The 19,642-nt window shown below is 45.9% G+C and overlaps 1 protein-coding gene across 2 annotated transcripts in view; it reads left to right on the forward strand.

The window, feature by feature from the left end:
* Aef1 (Adult enhancer factor 1) overlaps positions 1-19,636 on the forward strand; it is a 31,712-nt gene extending 12,076 nt beyond the window's left edge. For both annotated transcript variants that reach the window (XM_067789686.1, XM_067789687.1), the window contains exons 2-3: positions 18,217-19,249; positions 19,500-19,636. In XM_067789686.1, coding sequence (XP_067645787.1) covers positions 18,454-19,249; positions 19,500-19,636 — 933 coding nt within the window. In that variant the 5' untranslated portion in view covers positions 18,217-18,453. The remainder of the gene's footprint in view (positions 1-18,216; positions 19,250-19,499) is intronic.
* The last annotated feature ends 6 nt before the right edge of the window (positions 19,637-19,642 follow it).

Consider the following 19,642-nt stretch of genomic DNA (forward strand, 5'->3'; position numbering starts at 1 on the left):
GGGGCTTAGAATATAACCGCGGTAGGTATGTTTATCGTAAGAGGTGACTAAAATATCAAATTGATTCAAAGGGTTGTGTAGCGCAACCCTCTCAAGGGGTTGCTGGCGCAATATATAGCTTCTCCAACCCAATTGTCAACCTCACCTACCCGTGGCGAATCCTGTTTCATTAACAACCGATGCTCCGAGCTCCTGATAGATATATGGGGTGGGAGGGCGGAATGCGCCTCTTACGACAGGCATACCTACCGCGTGTATATTCTGACCCCCCTAACCCGCTTGGGGCAGGACATGCTTGTTGTTGTAGCAGTGCTTCGCCCCGTCCAATAGGTGCGATCACAAATTGTCATCAATGTCCTCTAACGGGAGTCCAAGGAAATTTGCTGTTTCAACGGGGGTGGTCCATAATGAGAGGGGTGTTAGAGGCGTTGGTTCCACAATACAGAAGAAATCGCCAACTCAGCTAATTTACGTCCAAAAGCCGGACGGGCACTGGACGGACTCCAGCGCTGAAACCAAAAATTTGCTTATGGATACACACTTCCCAGCAAGTGCGGGCGTGTCTTCAAGTATTGTCAGCGGAGGGTCACCTAATGATCAGCTAATAAGCGAAATCACAGATGATAAAAGGATTGATTGGGCTTTACAGACCTTCAAGCCCTATAAATCGCCGGGGCCGGATGGAATTTTTCCGGCTCAGCTACAGTATACTGCCGAACTTATAAGGCCCTGGATAAAAGGAATGTTTATAGGTTGTCTTAGGCTCAATTACGTACCAGTATCGTGGAGGGAAGTCAACGCGGCCTTTATCCCCAAGGCAGGGAAACCCTCCCACTCTAAACCAAATGATTATAGGCCTATAAGCTTATCTTCTTTTCTGCTTAAAGCACTCGAATGACTCCTAGAGGACTACATCAGGAGGAGGATTGAGCCGTCGCTTCTTTCGCAAGCTCAACATGCCTATACTAAGGGCAGGTCAACTGACACGGCCTTGCACTCACTGGTATCCGTTATCGAAAGGTCACTAGACCTTAAGGAATACACATTGGTGGCATTTCTAGATATAGCGGGTGCTTTCAGCAACGTTCTCCCGGAGGCCATCACCTCGGCGCTGACCGATCTGGGGGTCGACGCGTGCCTGGTGGAGTTTATATACAATCTGCTTACACGTAGGCAGATTAAAACTGAGCTAGGTGGATGCGTGATCTGCAGACCGGGTCGGCAGAGGCACTCCGCAGGGAGGTGTTCTCTCTCCGCTACTTTGGGTGGTTACCGTCAACCAACTACTACGCCTCATGGAATCAGAAGGTCACCAAGTGATCGCGTATGCAGATGAAATCTGCGTCACCATGCGGGGTAAATTTCCGCAAACTTTTGCAACCTAATGGAAGGGGCACTATCCAAAATTTCGCAGTGGGCCACAGCCACAGGTTTGGAAGTCAACCCGGATAAAACCGAGCTTGTCCTCTTCATGAGGAGGTACAAAGTACCAAATCTAACACCGCCAAGAATTGGGGGTACATTTCTAGCGTTTAGCGATCAAGTCAAGTATTTGGGAGTCATTCTGGATAGGAAGCTATTATGGAGTGACGATATGGTGGAGCGATGCAAGAAGGCAGCAGCAGCGCTGTTCACCTGCAAGAGGGAAATTAGCACCTCCTGGGGATTCTCCCCTAAGGTGGCCTACTGGATTTATACAGGCATTGTGCGCCCGATTCTTCTTTATGGTGCCTTGGTCTGGTGGCCTGCACTAGCTAAAACTACCTATCTTAAAATGCTTCAAATGGTGCAACGGAGCTCGGAGCTCTGCATCACCGGGGCTCTCGGCTCCACTCCATCTGAAGCACTCAACACAATGCTATACCTTCCACCTCTTGACCTGGCGTCTCTGGTCAAATGGATCTAGTGGACACCCAACAATCCTGGGCACGAAAGCCCCAGTCCCAATACCGGTGCGCACTGACTACTGCACGCCGAAGAACGTCTTCGTTAAAAAATATAGTATATATATACCATCGCGACAAGACTGGAATACCAGACAACATACGGTACCGGGTGCCATCAACATATTCACGGATGGTTCTAAGCTTGACGGGAAGGTGGGAGCAGGCCTCTTTACCGGATCTGGTGTAGATGTCTCTTTTCGCCTACCAGATCACTGTAGTGTTTACCAAGCGGAAATGCTGGCAATACACAGAGCTGTGAACCTTCTCGGGTCTATGCCTAATGATGGTAAACGGGTGTTGATTTTCTCAGACAGCCAGGCCGCATTAAAGGCTTTTGACTCATTCGTCGACAACGCAAAGTCGGTCACTGAATGCCGCAGATCTCTTAACGAGATGGCTCAGCACTTCAGTATAAGCCTTATATTGGTACCTGGGCACAGGGATATTGAAGGCAACTGCAGAGCAGACGAGCTGGCAAGAAGAGGCACCACCGACCATATCCTTCCGGGAAATGATTCGGTAGGTATACCCATGGCCACTTTGAGGCTTCGTGCGAACACAAGCACTATAAGAATTGCAAATGGACTATGGTCAGCCATATCATCGTGTGAGACATCCAGGCAAACCTGGCCCTCATATGACAAGGGGCGCACAGGAGCGCTTTTGATTTTAAAGAAATCAGATCTATCGTCCCTGATAAGGGTTATAACAGGGCATTGTTTAATAGGCACGCATGGTGCTAGAATGGGGGCAACGACCTTCGACTATTGTCGCAGCTGCAGATGTAAAGAAGAGGAGGAGAGTGTCCAGCACCTTCTCTGTAATTGTCCAGCGCTTAGTAGGCGTAGGTTGGCCATCCTTGGTAAACCTTTTCTACATGACCTCGCTGAGGTCTCTAGCTATGAAGTAAAGGCTCTAGCAAAATATATAATTTCCACGAGGTGGTTTGACCCGCTTTAGGCAGGGTAGGGGTCCTATTTGAGACCGTATAGGGTATTACAATGGGCCCATTGGTGGCCTAAGTAGTGAGCTGTTACCATAGTGTCCAGCTCAGCCCTTGCAACCTAACCTAACCTACGAGGTCGCCGGGTTTTGGGGTCTAGCCCAGAGGCACCTGTCCGATGCAACGATCCCTTGCACGTGACACACTACTGACAAGAGTATGACCGTCCTAAAAGATTCTTTTCCGGCAGACGCAGCAAAACCTTTTCTCAGGACCGGGGTCAGGAGAAGGACCCGGATTTGGATCGCTACCTTCCCGGAATAGGAGAGTATGGTGCAGTCCCGCTGCAAGGATCTGCTGGTCCCCCAGCGGGTTAGGGGGTCAGAATATACCCGCGGTAGGTATGCCTGTCGTAAGAGGCGACTAAAATACCAGATTCAAGGGGCTGTGTAGCGCAACCCTTCAGGTTGCCAGCGCAATATACAGCTTCTCCAAACCCATCAAGCTCCTCATGGAACTTGGGGGTGGGGAGGGAGTTATGGCCTGAAGGTTTAATGTGGCCATATAAATCGTTCCCGAGATGGTCGGGCTAGCACCTTAATGGTGCTGTGCTACCGGAGCGTGCCGGATCTGTATCCGGCAAAGGACCATCACATCGATAACACTCCCCAAAGCCTTCGGGGAGCAACCTTATCGCTACAACAACAACAAAGGATCTGCTGGGTTGTTGTTATTGTTGTTGTTGTTGTTGTAGCAGTGCTTCGCCCAACCTAATAGTTTTGACCGATCACAAATTATCATTAATATCCTCTAACGGAAGTCCAAGGAAACTTGCTGTTTCAACAGGGGTGGACCATAATGAAAGGGGTGTTAGAGGCGTTGGTTCCAGATTACAATTAAAGAGATGGTTGGTGTCATGTGGGACACATTGCAAGCGGGGCATACATTTTGTATGTCGGGGTTGATTCTGGATAGGTAAGAGTTTAACCTGTTACAGTATCCAGAACGAAGTTGAGCAAGAGTGACACGCCTTTCCCTGGGGAGTATGCGTACCTCTTCCACAAGTTTTGGGTACTTTTCTTTGGGTACCGGATTTACCGGGCAATTCCTGACATAAAGGTCCGACGACTGTTTGTGGAGTTCACCAAGCACCTGCATGTGTTTTTTTGCTTCAACCGGCTGGGTTCTCAGTTGCCGTATTTCCTCAAAATGCTTACGGAGATGACTCCTTAAGCCCCTAGGCGGTGTTGGCTCATCAATCAGATGTCTGTTTGGATGCCCAGGTTTCTGGGTATTCAACAGGAACTGTTTGGTTAGCATCTCATTTCTCTCCCTGATGGGAAATATTCTCGCCTCATTATGTAGATGGTGCTCTGGGGACATAAGAAGACAGCCCGTGGCGATTCTGAGAGCAGTATTTTGGCAGGCCTGTAGCTTCTTCCAATGGGTAATTTTTAGACTTGGCGACCATATGGGTGACGCGTAGCACGTAAACGGCTGGCCAATTGCTTTGTATGTGGTAATGAGCGTTTCTTTGTCTTTTCCCCAAGTACTGCCAGCAAAGGATTTGAGGATTTTATTACGGCATTGGATTTTCGGTATAATTGCGGCTGCATGCTCACCAAAATGTAGATCCTGATCAAACGTCACACCCAAGATTTTGGGGTGTAGGACGGTAGCGAAGTGCCATCGACGTGGATGTTCAAAATGGTCGACATTTGGGACGTCCATGTTGTAAATAAGGTCGCGGAAGATTTAGTCGATGATAATGCCAGGTTTCGCGAGGCGAAAAAATTGGAGAGATCCGGGAGGTAGCCGTTTATTCTGTTGCAGAGCTCATCGATCTGTGGGCCTGGGCATGTGGCCATTATTGTGCAATCATCGGCGTATGAAACGATAGTGACTCCTTCTGGTGGTGAAGGTAGCTTAGATATGTAGAAATTAAACAAAAGTGGGGATAGGACACCACCCTGTGGCACCCCTTGTTTAATTCTTCTTGGTTTTGATGTTTCGTTTGTAAATTGCACCGATGCCTGCCGACCACCCAGATAATTTTCGGTCCACCTTGTAAGACATGGGGGCAGGGTAGACCCTTCCAGGTCTTGCAGTAACGTGCCATGGTTGACCGTATCAAAAGCTTTTGATAGGTCTAGCGCAACGAGTAATGTTCTATGGTGAGGGTTTTGATTTAAACCGCAATTTATCTGGGTGCTGATGGCATTTAGCGCGGTGGTGGTGCTATGGAGTTTTCTGAAGCCATGCTGATGACAGGCTAGCTGGAAATTTGCTTGGAAGTAGGGCCGTATTTCCTCATAATGCTTACGGAGATGACCCCTTAAGATTCTGGGCGGTGTAGCCTTATCAATCAGATGTCTGTTGGGATGGCCAGTTTTCTGGGTATTCAATAGAAAGTGTTTGGTTAGCATTCCATTTTTCTCCCTAATGGGGGGTACTCTCGTAGGGAGTAACCTTTAAACTTGGCGCGATCATACGGGGACGCGTAACATGCAATCGGCCGGCCATTGCCTAGTAAGTGGTGATGAGTGTTTCTTTATCTTTACCCCAAGTGCTGTCGGCAAAAGATTTGAGGATTTTATTACGGCTCTGGATTGCGGCTGCATGCTCTCCAAAATGTAGATCCTGATCGAACGTCACACCCAATATTTTAGGGTGTAAGAAAGTCGGTAGCGTGGTGCCATCGATGTGGATGCTCAATATGGTCGACATTTGGCACGTCCATGTTGTTAATAAGGTCGCCGATGATTTAGTCGGTGATAATATCAGGTTTCGCGAGGTGAAAAAACTGGAGAGATCATGGAGGTAGCCGTTTATTTTATTGCAAAGCTAATCGATCTGTGGGCCTGGGCCTGTGGCCATTATTGTGTATTCATCGGCATAGGAAACGATAGTAGCTCCTTCTGGTGGCGAAGGTAGCTTTGATATGTAGAAATTAAACAAAAGTGGGGATAGGACACCACCCTGTGGCACCCCTTGTTTAATTCTTTGTTTAAAGTTTAAGTTCTCATCGTTAGCTTCATAGAATTGCTATCTTTAACAGCAGATATAAGATATAAGAGTATTCCAAAAAAAAATATTTTCAATATAGGTGAACTATTAGAAATAGATAGGGACGTCCATTGATGGATGTACCGCGGTGGATTAAACAGGGTTATACTGAAATAATAGCCACTAGTACGTAAAATCGGCTGTTGTGTAGGTGCCCGGTTCCGAATCTACACGCTCTGAGAATATAAGGCTTTGACAACTTTCTGAATATTTGAGAAAAGTTTGAATTCATCTCGGTATTTCATTTTTATTGCGGCATTTTGATTGAATATTCAGTATGAAGTGCTCTAGATAGATATATGGCCGTGCACTCCGTTGTTGTTGTTGTAGCAGAGCTTCGCCCCACCTAATAGTTGTGACCCAACACAAATTGTCATCAATATCCTCTAACGGGAGTCCAAAGAAACCTGCTATTTCAACAGGGGTGGACCATAATGAAAGGGGTATTAGAGGCGTTGGTTCCACATTACAATTAAAGAGAAGCACTGCTACAACAACAACAAAACAGATGGTTGGTGTCATGTGGGGACACATTGCAAGCGGGGCATACATTTTGTATATCGGGGTTGATTCTGGGTAGGTAAGAGTTTAACCTGTTACAGTATCCAGAACGAAGTTGAGCTAGAGTGACTCGCGTTTCCCTGGGGAGTATGCGTTCCTCTGCCGCAAGTTTTGGGGACTGTTCTTTGAGTACTGGATTCACCGGGAAATTCCTGGCATAAAGGTCCGAAGTCTGTTTGTGGAGTTCCCTGAGGGCCTGCTTGGGGTTTTTGCTTCATACGGCTGAGTTCTCAGAAGCCGTATTTCCTCATAATGCTTACGGAGATGACTCCTAAAGCCCCTAGGCGGTGTTGGCTGATCAATCAGATGTCTGTTGGGATGCCCAGGTTTCTGGGTATTCAACAGGAAGTGTTTGGTTAGCATCTCATTTCTCTCCCTGATGGGGAGTATTCTCGCCTCATTATGTAGATGGTGTTCTGGGGACATAAGAAGACAGCCCGTGCGGTTCTAAGAGCAGTATTTTGGCAGGCCTATAGCTTCTTCCAGTGGGTAGTTTTTAGGCTTGGCGACCATATGGGGGACGCGTAGCATGCAATCGGCTGGCCAATTGCTTTGTATGTGGTAATGAGCGTTTCTTTGTCTTTTCCCCAAGTACTGCCAGCAAGGGATTTGAGGATTTTATTACGGCTCTGGATTTTCGGTATAATTGCGGCTGCATGCTCACCAAAATGTAGATCCTGATCAAACGTCACACCCAAGACTTTGTGGTGTAGGACAGTCGGTAGCGTAGTGCCATCGACGTGGATGTTCAAAATAGTCGACATTTGGGACGTCCATGTTGTAAATAAGGTCGCGGAGGATTTAGTCGGTGATAATGCCAGGTTTCGCGAGGCGAAAAAACTGGAGAGCTCAGGGAGATTTAATCCGCAATTTATCTGAGTGTCAATGGCGTTTAGCGCGGTGGTATTGCTATGTAATTTTCGGAAGCCATGCTGATGATTGGCTATTTGCAAATTTACATTGAAATAGGGTAGCACATAGCCTCAAGTGTCTTGGCTACTGGCGATAGGAGAGATATCGGAAGATAGGAATCTCCTATGTTAGCTGGTTTCACAGGCTTTAATAGCGGAACCACCTTGGCGATTTTCCATTTTTCGGGGATGACGAAGGTCTATAGCAGGCATGCTTAACGAACGAAACGATATCATTTCGTTACGATAATCAACGCTAATAAACGAAACGAAGTCACTTCGTTTCGTTTATTAACGTTAAGAACATCAAATTAACGTTAATTTGACGATCTTAACGTTAATAAACGAAACGAAGTGACTTCGTTCCGTTTATTAGCGTTGATTATCGTAACGAAATGATATCGTTTCGTTCGTTAAGCATGCCTGGTCTATAGGGACAAGTTGAAGACATGCTCTAGATAATTAAATCCCTCTTTCCCTGGGCTTTTAAGCATCGGCATGGCTTTGCCGTCTCTGCCCACTGCTTTTGATGGTTTATCATGAACGATGGCATTCTCAACCTCTTTAGCGGTGATGGTTGTTGGGGACGCGCTGTATTTATGCTTGTGTGCGCGTCTGTTGTCCCGCCGTCTAACTTTGTCAACCGTAGAATGCATTATATATTGCCGGCAAAAAGCGCTCGCGCATTTTTTCGCATCCGACAAGACTTTATCGCCAAAGGCGATGGCGATTTTGTAATTGTGCTTAGACGGATTCGATAGGGACTTTACGATGGACGAAAGCTTACTCACACCGGCAGAGAGGTTACAATTCTTTAAATGCTTCTCCCATTTCTCCCGCTTGTGTTCATCAACAAGCAATCTGATGCGTTGGTTTATATCCCTTATGTGGGTGTCACCGAGGTCGTGCCTTATAAGACAAGGTCACGTTCCGACTCCGTTTATTTCCTTCCTCTATTTGGGCCGCCAACATCTCACCCATGCTGTCCGGAGGTTAGAATGCCATATATCGTGATGGGCATTGAAATCGCCTAAGATAATTCGATTATCGCCAGTGAGTGGTGTGCTGATATCAGGGCGGTATCTAATGGGGCAACAGGTGACAGGAGGGATGTCGATGTTGATGATTTCTAAGTTTACATCGCCTGACCGGGCAGATATGCCATGACGTTCCAGGACACTGTCCCTGCGGCCGAAGTCGGGATCAAATAGATTATATTGCACTGTGTGGTGGGTGATAAATACGAGACCGCCTCCATTTCCACTCTCGCGATCTTTTCTGTGGACGTCATATCCAGAACAGGTCTGCAGAGCAGATCTTGCTGTGAGTTTGGTCGCTTGAATCGCAGAAATGCGGATGTTATGCTGCTTCCTGAAATCAACTATCTCCGTGATCTTCCCCAGTTAAACTATTACAGTTTAACTACAGAATTCCGAAGTGCAACGGGGGAGACGTTGTCACTCTAGGGCAGGCATGCTTAACGAACGAAACGATATCATTTCGTTACGATAATCAACGTTAATAAACGAAACGAAGTCACTTCGTTTCGTTTATTAACGTTAAGATCGTCAAATTAACGTTAATTTGGCGTTCTTAACGTTAATAAACGAAACGAAATGACTTCGTTTCGTTTATTAACGTTGATTATCGTAACGAAATGATATCGTTTCGTTCGTTAAGCATGCCTGCTCTAGGGGCAAGTGACGGGTGACTACGCCTGAGTTGAATGAGGCCAGGACGCGATTGCTGTTGTGGCCCTGGGACTGGACGTCCCTGGGTAAGCATTAGGGTACCCGTGTAGTTGGGTTTGCGGCCTTGCAGCATGGCGCGATGAAATCCGTCGGGGTTTGCCGTCGCTTAGACCAGAACATCTAGGAAAGTGGCACCGTCCAAAACAGGAGCTGCATTGTGCAGATGTCGCAAACGTACATATATATTCTGTGCTGGCAAAGGGTGCAAAAGATGGTAGGGACTAAGAGTCTGTTTCCCTGACCTACTCGAATGCTAGTGCTGGAAAGAGGGGGAGAAGAAAACGGGCGGGGCTCATGCTCGGCATTGCTACCGACTCTACTACGGAGTTTGTAGTTATGAGTAGTAGGGGCCGTATGATCGGAGCAGGAGAGTATGGCGCAGTCCCGCTGCAAGGATCTGCTGGGAGGAAGACAGTTTGTGGGAGGGACGCAACAAATTAAATGAGTATAAGTATAATAAGATCTAAGATCTGCAACAAAGTGCAACAAAGGGATAAATAGCAATTATAAAAAAGTAGGTTATATAGGTGAAATTATCATACTAAATATGAGGTGTAGGGTGAGAAAATATTTAAAATAAATAAATAAGTAAATTCAATAACAAAACAATGGTTACACTCATACATATTGATGGCGAAACTACAGGCCTGTAATCAGAACTGCCACTGGCTGTCTCCTTATGACACCCGAACACCATCTACATAGTGAGGGCAAAGAGCTCAATATTATAGAGCACAATTAAATGCTGAACAAACAGTTCTTGCTTAACTGTCACAAACCAGGACATCCTAGCAAACACCGCCGCCACGGGGATTAATGGAACATCTCCTAAAGCACTATGACGAAATCCGGTGTTGTTGTTGTTGTAGCGATAAGGTTACTCCCCGAAGGCTTTGGAAGTGTTATCGATGTAATGGTCCTTTACCGGATACAGATCCGGTACCACAGCACCATTAAGGTGCTAGCCCGACCATCTCGGGAACGATTTATGTAGCCCCATTAAACCTTCAGGCCATCCCCTCCCTCCCCACCCCAAGTTTCATGAGGAGCTTGGGGTCGCCAGATCCTCGTCTGTTAGTGAAACATGATTCGCCGCGGATAGGTGAGGTTGACAATTTGGTTTGGAGAAGCTATATATTGCGCTGGCAAACTGAAGGGTTGCGCTACACAGCCCTTTGAATCTGGTATTTTAGTCGCCTCTTACGACAGGCATACCTACCGCGGGAATATTCTGACCCCCTAACCCGCTGGGGTGACGAAATCCGGTCCTTGCCAACACTGCCGTTTGATCCAGGCAAGCACCAACAGGCCCTTAGCCAAATCCACACATAATCGGTAAACGCATTTGTCAGACGCGCGTTATTAATATGCAATATCCCACCCTTGCAGAAGAAGAAAGCACACTACCAAGGGAAACACGAGTCACCTTGGCCCAACCTCGTTCTGAATACTGTAACAGGTTAAACTCTTACCTGTCGAGAATCAACCCCGACATTCGTAATGTATGTCCTGCATGCATGTGATGTGTCCCCACATGACACCAACCATCTTTTCAATTGTAATGTGGAACTTACGCCTCTAACACCAATCTGCCTATGGTCCGCCCCTGTTGAAACAGCCAGTTTCCTTGGACTCCCGTTAAAGGATTTCGTGATTACATACAATAGGCGAAATCATTCACAGTCTCTAATTTATATCCGTCAACAGTGACGTTGCTGCCAAGGTGCGAATGAGCCTATTCTTTCTTCGTTTTATCCTCATTCATCGCAAGATCCACATTTTTTGCTTCTATATCTAATCCCGAGAAGACAGAACTCACAGCGCGCTTGTTCAAGCCAATAATATCAATATCATCAGCATAGGCCTGTAGTTATACGATCTTATAATAGATTGCTTCTCCTTCTAGAACTATCTTCTCCAGCAATATTTTAAAGAAATCGCACGAAAGGGAGTCGCCTTGTCTGATGGCTTGGAGAGGTCCTTCCCAATTCTTACGGAGATGGTGGTGTTGCTCAACGTCATTTGGCAGAGCCTTCTTATCTCATTAATGCCCAGACCTTTTCCTTGAGAACTGTAAAAACAAAATTTAAACAAATGATTTCTAACAGAGTAGAAACAAAATTTATTCTATCCCATAGAAAAAAAAGTTTCCCAGGGGGTGTTTTGGGTGGCAACTTTAGTGTTACCTTTTTAACACGAAAATTCCACCCGACCCTCACATTTCTTCACCAAATTTTACTAAAACACGTTTTAAATATATGCACAAAATTTAACTTCTGTTATCAAACGAAACAGACATTATTTTTCTCATATACTACTTGTTTTATACTCAAGTTTCTCATTGGTCTCACTCTAAAGAGCAAATAAAAGTGAAACCTCCGCTGGCAACTCAAGATGCTACTGCGCATTAATGAGTTATCCTTGCGGGAAACTAAAATTCAGACATAGCAGCATACAAGCAGCTTCTTTTCGTGATGTCAAATGCTGCTTTGATGTAGTCGAAAAGATAGTGAATGTCGACTCTGTTATTGTGAGTCTTCTCCAGGATCAGGCGCAACTTGAAGATCTGGTCGATAGTAGATTTACCAGGTCTGAAGCCGCACTGATACACTGATAAGGTTTGTTATCTCGGGGCTTCAGTTTTTCGCACAGTACGCTAGAAAGAACCTTATATGCGATATTAAGCAGGCTGATTCCGCGGTAATTGGTGGGATCGCCTTTTTTGTGGGCAGAGTACACTTTTAAGTTCCAATCCGGAGGCATGCGGTCATCCGAACATATTTTGCATAGGAGTTAATGCACGCTCTTAACCAAGTCTTCGCCTCCGCTTTTGAACAGCTCGGCGGGTATTCCGTCATTACGTGGCGTCTTGCGATTTTTTAGCCGAGATATTGTCATTCCCACCTCGTCATAGTCGGGTGCCGGATCGTGTTCTCCATCATCAGCGATTGGGGTATCGGGTTGTTGTTGTTGTTGTTGTAGCGATAAGGTTGCTCCCCGAAGGCTTTGGGGAGTGTTATCGATGTGACGGTCCTTTGCCGGATACAGATCCGGTACGCTCCGGTACAACAGCACCATTAAGGTGCTAGCCCGACCATCTCGGGAACGATTTATGTGGCCACATTAAACCTTCAGGCCATCCCCTCCCTCCCCACCCCCAAGTTCCATGAGGAGCTTAGGGTCGCCAGAGCCTCGTCTGTTAGTGAAACAGGATTCGCCGCGGATAGGTGTAGTTGACAATTGGGTTTGGAGAAGCTATATATTGCGCTGGCAACCTGAAGGGTTGCGCTACACAGTCCTTTGAATCTGGTATTTTAGTCGCCTCTTACGACAGGCATACCTACCGCGGGTATATTCTGACCCCCTAACCTGCTGGGGTGGGGTATCGGGTTCGTCTTCTCTCTCGCTAGCTAGCTATGAGGAGAAGTGTTCCGTCCACAACTTAAGCACACTAAATGGTGCTTTGTCTATATCCGGCAAAGGACCATCAACATCGATAACAGTCTCCAAAACTTTCGGGGAGTGTTTTTATCGTTAATACAACAACAACTACAACAAACAGGCGTCTCTTATCCCTCTTCGCCTCACGATAATGTTCCAATATCGTTGCCGCGCCCGTTCCCATTCTATGTGTCAACAGCGGCTGTACGTAATGAGAAAAATGTGCTCCAAGTGCTCAGTCACATCGTCAAGTCGAAGATTGCTCTCAGTGAGCAGGTGTGAGAGCCTAGTGGGTAGTTGTTGTTGTAGCAATGCTTCGCCCCACCTAACAGCCGAGACCGATCACAAATTGTCATCAATATCCTCTAACGGGAGTCCAAGGAAACTTGCCGTTTCAACAGGGGTGGACCATAAGGAAAGGGGTGTTAGAGGCGTTGGTTCCACAGTACAATTAAAGAGATGGTTGGTGTCATGTGGGGACACATTGCAAGCGGTTCATACATTTTGTATGTCGGGGTTGATTCTGGATAGGTAGAGTTTAACCTGTTACAATATCCAGAACGAAGTTGAGCAAGAGTAACACGCGTTTCCCTGGGGATTATGCGTTCCTCTTCCGCGAGTTTTGGATACTTTTCTTTAAGTACTAGATTCACCGGGCAATTCCCGGTATAAAGGTCCGACGCCTGTTTATGGAGTTCACCAAGGACCTGCTTGTGTTTTTTCGCTTCATACGGCTGGGTTCTCAGGTGCCGTATTTCCTCAAAATGCTTACGGAGACTCCTTAATCCCCTAGGCGGTGCTGGTTCATCAATCAGATATCTGTTGGGATGCTCAGGTTTCTGGGTATTCAACAGGAACTGTTTGGTCAGCATCTCATTTCTCTCCCTGATGGGGAGTATTCTCGCCTCATTATGCAGATGGTGTTCTGGGGACATAAGAAGACAGCCCGTGGCAATTCTGAGAGCAGTATTTTGGCAGGCCTGTAGCTTCTTCCAGTGGGTAATTTTTAGGCTTGGCGACCATATGGGTGACGCGTAGCACGTAATCGGCTGGCTAATTGCTTTGTATGTAGTCATGAGCGTTTCTTTATCTTTTCCCCAGGTACTGCCAGCGAGGGATTTGAGGATTTTGTTACGGCTCTGAATTCTCGGAACAATTGCGGCTGCGTGCTCACCAAAATGTAGATCCTGATCAAACGTCACACCCAAGATTTTGGGCCTGGGCCTGTGGCCATTATTGTGCAGTCATCGGCGTAGGAAACGATTGTGACTCCTTCCGGTGGTGAAGCTAGCTTAGATATGTAGAAATTAAATAAAAGTGGGGATAGGACACCACCCTGTGGCACCCCTTGTTTAATTCTCCTTGGTTTTGATGTTTCGTTTCTAAATTGCACCGATGCCTGCCGACCACCCAGATAATTTGCGGTCCACCTTTTAAGACATGGGGGAAGGGTAGACCCTTCCAGGTCTTGCAGTAACGAGCCATGGTTGACCGTATCAAAAGCTTTTGATAGGTCTAGCGCTACGAGTACTGTTCTATGGTGGGGGTATTGATTTAAACCGAAATTTATCTGGGTGCTAATGGCATTTAGCGCGGTGGTAGTGCTATGGAGTTTTCTGAAGCCATGCTGATGAGAGGCTAGCTGCAAATTTGCTTGGAAATAAGGGAGCAAAATGGCTTCAAGCGTCTTTGCTACTGGCGATAGGAGAGATATCGGACGATACGACTCTCCTATGTTAGCTGGTTTCCCAGGCTTTAGTAGCGGGACCACCTTGGCCATTTTCCATTTCTCGGGTATGACAAAGGTGGAAAGAGACAGGTTGAAGACATGCGCTAAATATTTGACACCCTCTTTCCCTAGGCTTTTAATCATCGGCATGGCTATGCCGTTTGGGCCCACTGCTTTGGATGATTTAGCGCGACCAATGGCGTCCTCAACCTCTTTAGCGGTGATGGTGATTGGTGACGCGCTGAGTTTGTGTTTATGTGCGTGTCTATTGGCTCTCCGTCTATCTTTGTCGACCGTAGGATGCATTATATATTGTCGACAGAAAGCGCTTGCGCATTTTTTCGCATCCGACAGCACTTTGTCGCGATGGAAACTTTGTCTTTGTGCTTAGTCGGATTCGATAGGGACTTTACGGTGGACCAAAGTTTACCCACACCGGTAGAGAAGTTACAACCTCTTAGGTGCTCCTCCCATTTCGCCCGCTTGTGTTCGTCCGCAAGCAATCTGATGCGTTGGTTTATATCCCTTATTTGGGGGTCGCCTGGATCAAGCTGTCTTATAAGGTCACGTTTGCGGCCTCCGCCGGGAAGTGGGCCGGATTTCGGGAATTCTCCCGGCGGGAATGAAACGTGCCGAGGCGGATTCAATGACCTTACGGAAGGCACGCTCCCCTTGGCGGGCATCAGTCGGGATAGGGAGGGCAGCAAAGAGGTTGTCTGTAAAAGATTTATATTCTTCCCACTTTCCTTTTTTGAAATTTGTGAAAGTACGTTTTTCGGTGACGATGAAGTCGGCGGTGCGCTCGAGCGAAATAAGTATAGGCAGGTGGTCGGATGCCAATGTTACCATCGGCTGCCAATTGACGCAGTTTACGAGTTCTGCGCTCACGATTGAGATATCTGGCGAACTGTGGCAGCTTCCTACCATACGTGTGCTGGCGTTTCCGTTTATTGTGCAGAACGTCGTTTCTTCTATTTGATCCGCCAACATCTCACCTCTACTGTCCGCCCGCAAGTTTGAGTGCCATACATCGTGATGGGCATTGAAATCGCCTAAGATAATGGCATTGTTGCCAGTGAGTAAGGCTCTGATATTAGGGCGGTATCCACTGGGGCAACAGGTGGCAGGAGGGATGTAGATGTTGATGATTTCTAGGTTTGCATCGCCTGACCGGACAGATAGGCCTTGACGTTCTAAGACATTGTCCCTGCGGTCGATGCCAGGATCAAATATATAATATTGCACAGAGTGGTGTATGATAAACGCGAGGCCGCCTCCATTTCCGCTCTCGCGGTCTTTCCTGTGGACATTATACCCAGAGCAGGTCTGCAATGCAGATCTTGTTGTGAGTTTAGTCTCTTGAATCGCAGCAATGCGGTTGTTGTGCCGCTTCATGAAATCGACTATCTCCGTAATCTTCCCAGTTAGTCCATTACAGTTTAACTGCAGAATTCTGAAGTGCATAAGGGGAGACGCCGCCACTCTGGGGGTAAATGACGGGTGACTACGCCTGGGTTGTGGAAGGCCAGGACGCAATTGCTGTTGTGGCCCTGGGACTGGGCGTCCTTGGGCCAGCATTGGGGTACCGGATGATTTGGGTTTCCGACCTGGCAACATGGCGCGATGAAACCCGTCGAGGTGTTGCCGTCGCGGAGACCAGAACGGTTAGGAAAGTGGCACCACCCAAGGCAGGAGCTGCATTGGGCGGATGTTGCAAACCTATATATGCTGTGCTGGCAAACGGTGCAAACGGAGGTAGGGACTAAGAGTCTGTTTCCCTGACCTACACGATTGCTGCCGGAAGAGATGGGGGAGAAGACGGGGGCAGGGGCTGATGCTCAGCATTGCTACCGACTCTACTACGAAGGTAGTAGTTATGAGTGGTAGCAGCTGTTTGAGTTGTTGGCGCCGTGGGTTGCGAGCAGCAGCGGGTACTTGTTGTGGCTTGCTGAGCAGCGGGACTGCTGGAAGGTAGTAAGGGGGCGCTTAGGCGTAGACTACGGGACGCCCTTGGGCGTGAACAGCAACGAGCCACAAAAGATTTATAAAAGTTACGTGGACGTCGGGTTTTGGGATCAAGCCCAGAACAACCTGTCCGATGCAACCATCCCACGAGACACACTGAACAGAGTATGACCGTCCTGAAAAGAGTCTTTTCCGGCAGATGCAGCAAAACCATTTCTCAGGACCGGGGTCAGGAGACGGACCCGGATTGGATTCGATGCCTTCCCGGAGTAAGAGAATATGGAGCAGTCCTGCTGCAAGGAGCTGCTGGGAGGATGACAATTTCTGGGAGGGACGCAACAAATTAAATGTGGTCACACTGAAATGACAGTCCTTGGTCGGGAAAAATCCCGAGTCGCTCCGGTACATAGAACCGACTGCCTTGGTAAGCGAGCCTAGTGGGTATGTATGTATGTATTTATTTGAAAATTTGTTCCCAGCACAACAATTTTGACAAATTATTTAACAGTCCTAGTCATGAATAGCAAGAGCTATAAAAAATTGAACATTTATAATAATAATAAATTAGATTAATCAAATTAAATATAACGGATAATAGTGAAATATTTATGTATGTAAATGTAAATCTTAAAACTAAATATAAGTAAAAGTAATTAATAAATATTAAAAGACAGCAGTAGTGATGATAACCTTTTGCTGGTTATAGATCGAATAGTATAAAACAAATGAAGGAAGAAGACACAGAGAAAGGAAAAGGACTTAGAAATGAACATTTTAGCAACATCAATTTGAGATCCAGTTTAAGAGTCGTTAAAAAATGATGTTAGCTCTTTTTTGAAGTGCAGAGCATAGTCAGCTCTGTCTGTTTCGTGAGCAGCTTTTCGACTGCAAACTTCCCTTCATCCTGGACACTGGAACTATGTCTGCCGTCGATCATTTCGTGGTCGATTTGGTTTCGTGTTCTCCGAAAGCCGAGTAGCTTGGTGTATCTTTTTATGCTGGAACCTGGTACTGCAGATGGCTATATTCCGAGCAGCGGCAAAGTCAGTCAGCCTCAACCCGTTGCGAGATGTTAGGTCGTGGAGGCTAAATTTTCCGACTGTAGGACCAAAGACTCCTTCCCTGCCCACTGGGTTAAAGTCGTCCGGCACGATTTTAATATCATGGCGGGGGCATGGGGGCGTCGTATGTTCTTTCTAGTTTTTCATAAAAGGAGTCCTTGTCCTTTTCGTTCGTATCATCTATAGATGCGTAAGCACATATAAACGAAATGTTGCCTTCACGGTTCTGAACGACAGAATTGGCGGCGAAGTTTCTTTCTCACCACAAACCCAACAACATGGCTCCGAATTTCATATGGCCACTGTAGTAGACGTCGCAAGGTCCTATCGCTATCTTCCATTTAACAAGTGGAATAATTCCTCAAAAATAGCAGCAAAATCTCCCTTTCAATCACAGTCAAAATACCTACTCCCCTATACTGGTCTTCCCTTTTTCGAACATTGTTGAGAACAATCCCAAGGATTTTTTATTTAGAATGCGAGGAATAGGAGAAGGAAAAAAAAACTCGATCTTATCAATCAAATTAAGAAAAATTCAGTTATTATTTCTTGCAATAACACAATTTCCAAAACCGCCACGTAATCACCGTCCTAATATTTCGTAATATTTTCCACTCAATACAATTTGTCAGCTTATTAACTAATAACAAACGTTGTTAAGCCCGTTTTGAAAAGCCATATCTGCATTTAGTGAATGGAGAAATAAAATGTTTATCCTTCCGAAAATTTTAAATTTGTTGGTTAACACCTTTTTGAATTAAGCTAAAAATATCTCGATTTAATAGAATAAATTATATAAATCGCGCAATATTAATGATTTTTTTTAATATTTTTAATTTCAGATTGAGTATCCATATCCTCTCTTTGCGGCAACTTTTGCTCTTACTGCGTATAGGTATGATAAGGATATACATTTCAAGTAACATTAAGCAGAGTCCTTATAATTTACCTGTGACATACAAACTAATCAATCCAGTAAATCCTCGTCCGGAAGGCAACATATTTACTTAGTTAAAATATATTAGATATTTAGTGGATCGAACTATTTGAACACATCCGATAACTCCTGCGTTGTAACAATGCATATAAAAAATTTACAACACGCTCATGCGGCTTCGGCTGCTATGGGCAATTGTGAGATTGTTATAGTTTCATCCTCTCCTAATAACGGGGCAGCTAATGCCAATAACAATAATAATAGCAGCAACAATAATAATGAGAACACTACTTCAGCACACCATCAGCAGCAACAGCAAAATCAACAACAGCAGCATCAGCAACAACACCAAACCACTACTACTACAGAAATTCCAATTCCCTTTAATATGCACCTTACTGCAGCCAACTCAGAAGCACATGCTGCCGCTCAAGCAGCGGCTATGGCTGCGGCTCAAGCGGCAGCTGCCCAAGCAGCTGTTGCCGAACAACAACAAGCAGCAAATGGTGGCAGCAATGCAGCGAATATGTTGCAGCAGCATCCTTTAGCACATTTAGTAGCTACTGCGGCACATAGTCCAACACTTTCGGATCAGCACTTTACCTCGGCTCGTGAAGTTGTGGCTAATGGCCACAGTACAGGGAGTAGTACAAGTGGAGCTGGTGGCAGTGGCGGAAATAGTGGCCACGAAAAACCTTTCCTTTGCAGTGTATGTGACCGACGGTTTCGGCAACTTAGCACGCTCACTAATCACGTAAAAATACATACCGGTGAAAAGCCATACAAATGTAACGTTTGTGATAAGACGTTCCGTCAATCGTCCACACTAACGAATCATCTCAAGATTCATACTGGTGAGAAACCATTTAATTGCACCTACTGTCCCAAAAATTTCCGGCAATTAAGTACACTAACGAATCATGTGAAAATCCATACCGGTATGTAGTCGATATATGTATTTGTTTTGTTAAAAAAATAAAAAATAAATGCATAATATTTTATAAATTGATCAATTAATTGCATTACCCAGCCCTACCATAGAGTAAAAAACTTACAATTCATATGAACCCCTTAACTTTGCGAGAATACATTTGGAGCTACTCCACATTGATGCGTTGATGAAGTTTATGTTAGGGCTGGTTATAAATATATCAAATGTAAATTATCATTATTTTCATGAAATTGCAGGTGAGAAGCCCTTCGAATGTGCCGTTTGTAAAAAACAGTTCCGTCAATCTAGTACTCTTAATAACCATATAAAGATACATGTCATGGATAAGGTGTACGTTCCAGTTAAGATAAAAACTGAGGAAGATGAAGGATGACTAGAG

The sequence above is a fragment of the Eurosta solidaginis genome, chromosome 5 (genome assembly GCF_040869045.1).
Source record: "Eurosta solidaginis isolate ZX-2024a chromosome 5, ASM4086904v1, whole genome shotgun sequence".
Taxonomy (NCBI): Eukaryota; Metazoa; Arthropoda; class Insecta; order Diptera; family Tephritidae; genus Eurosta; species Eurosta solidaginis.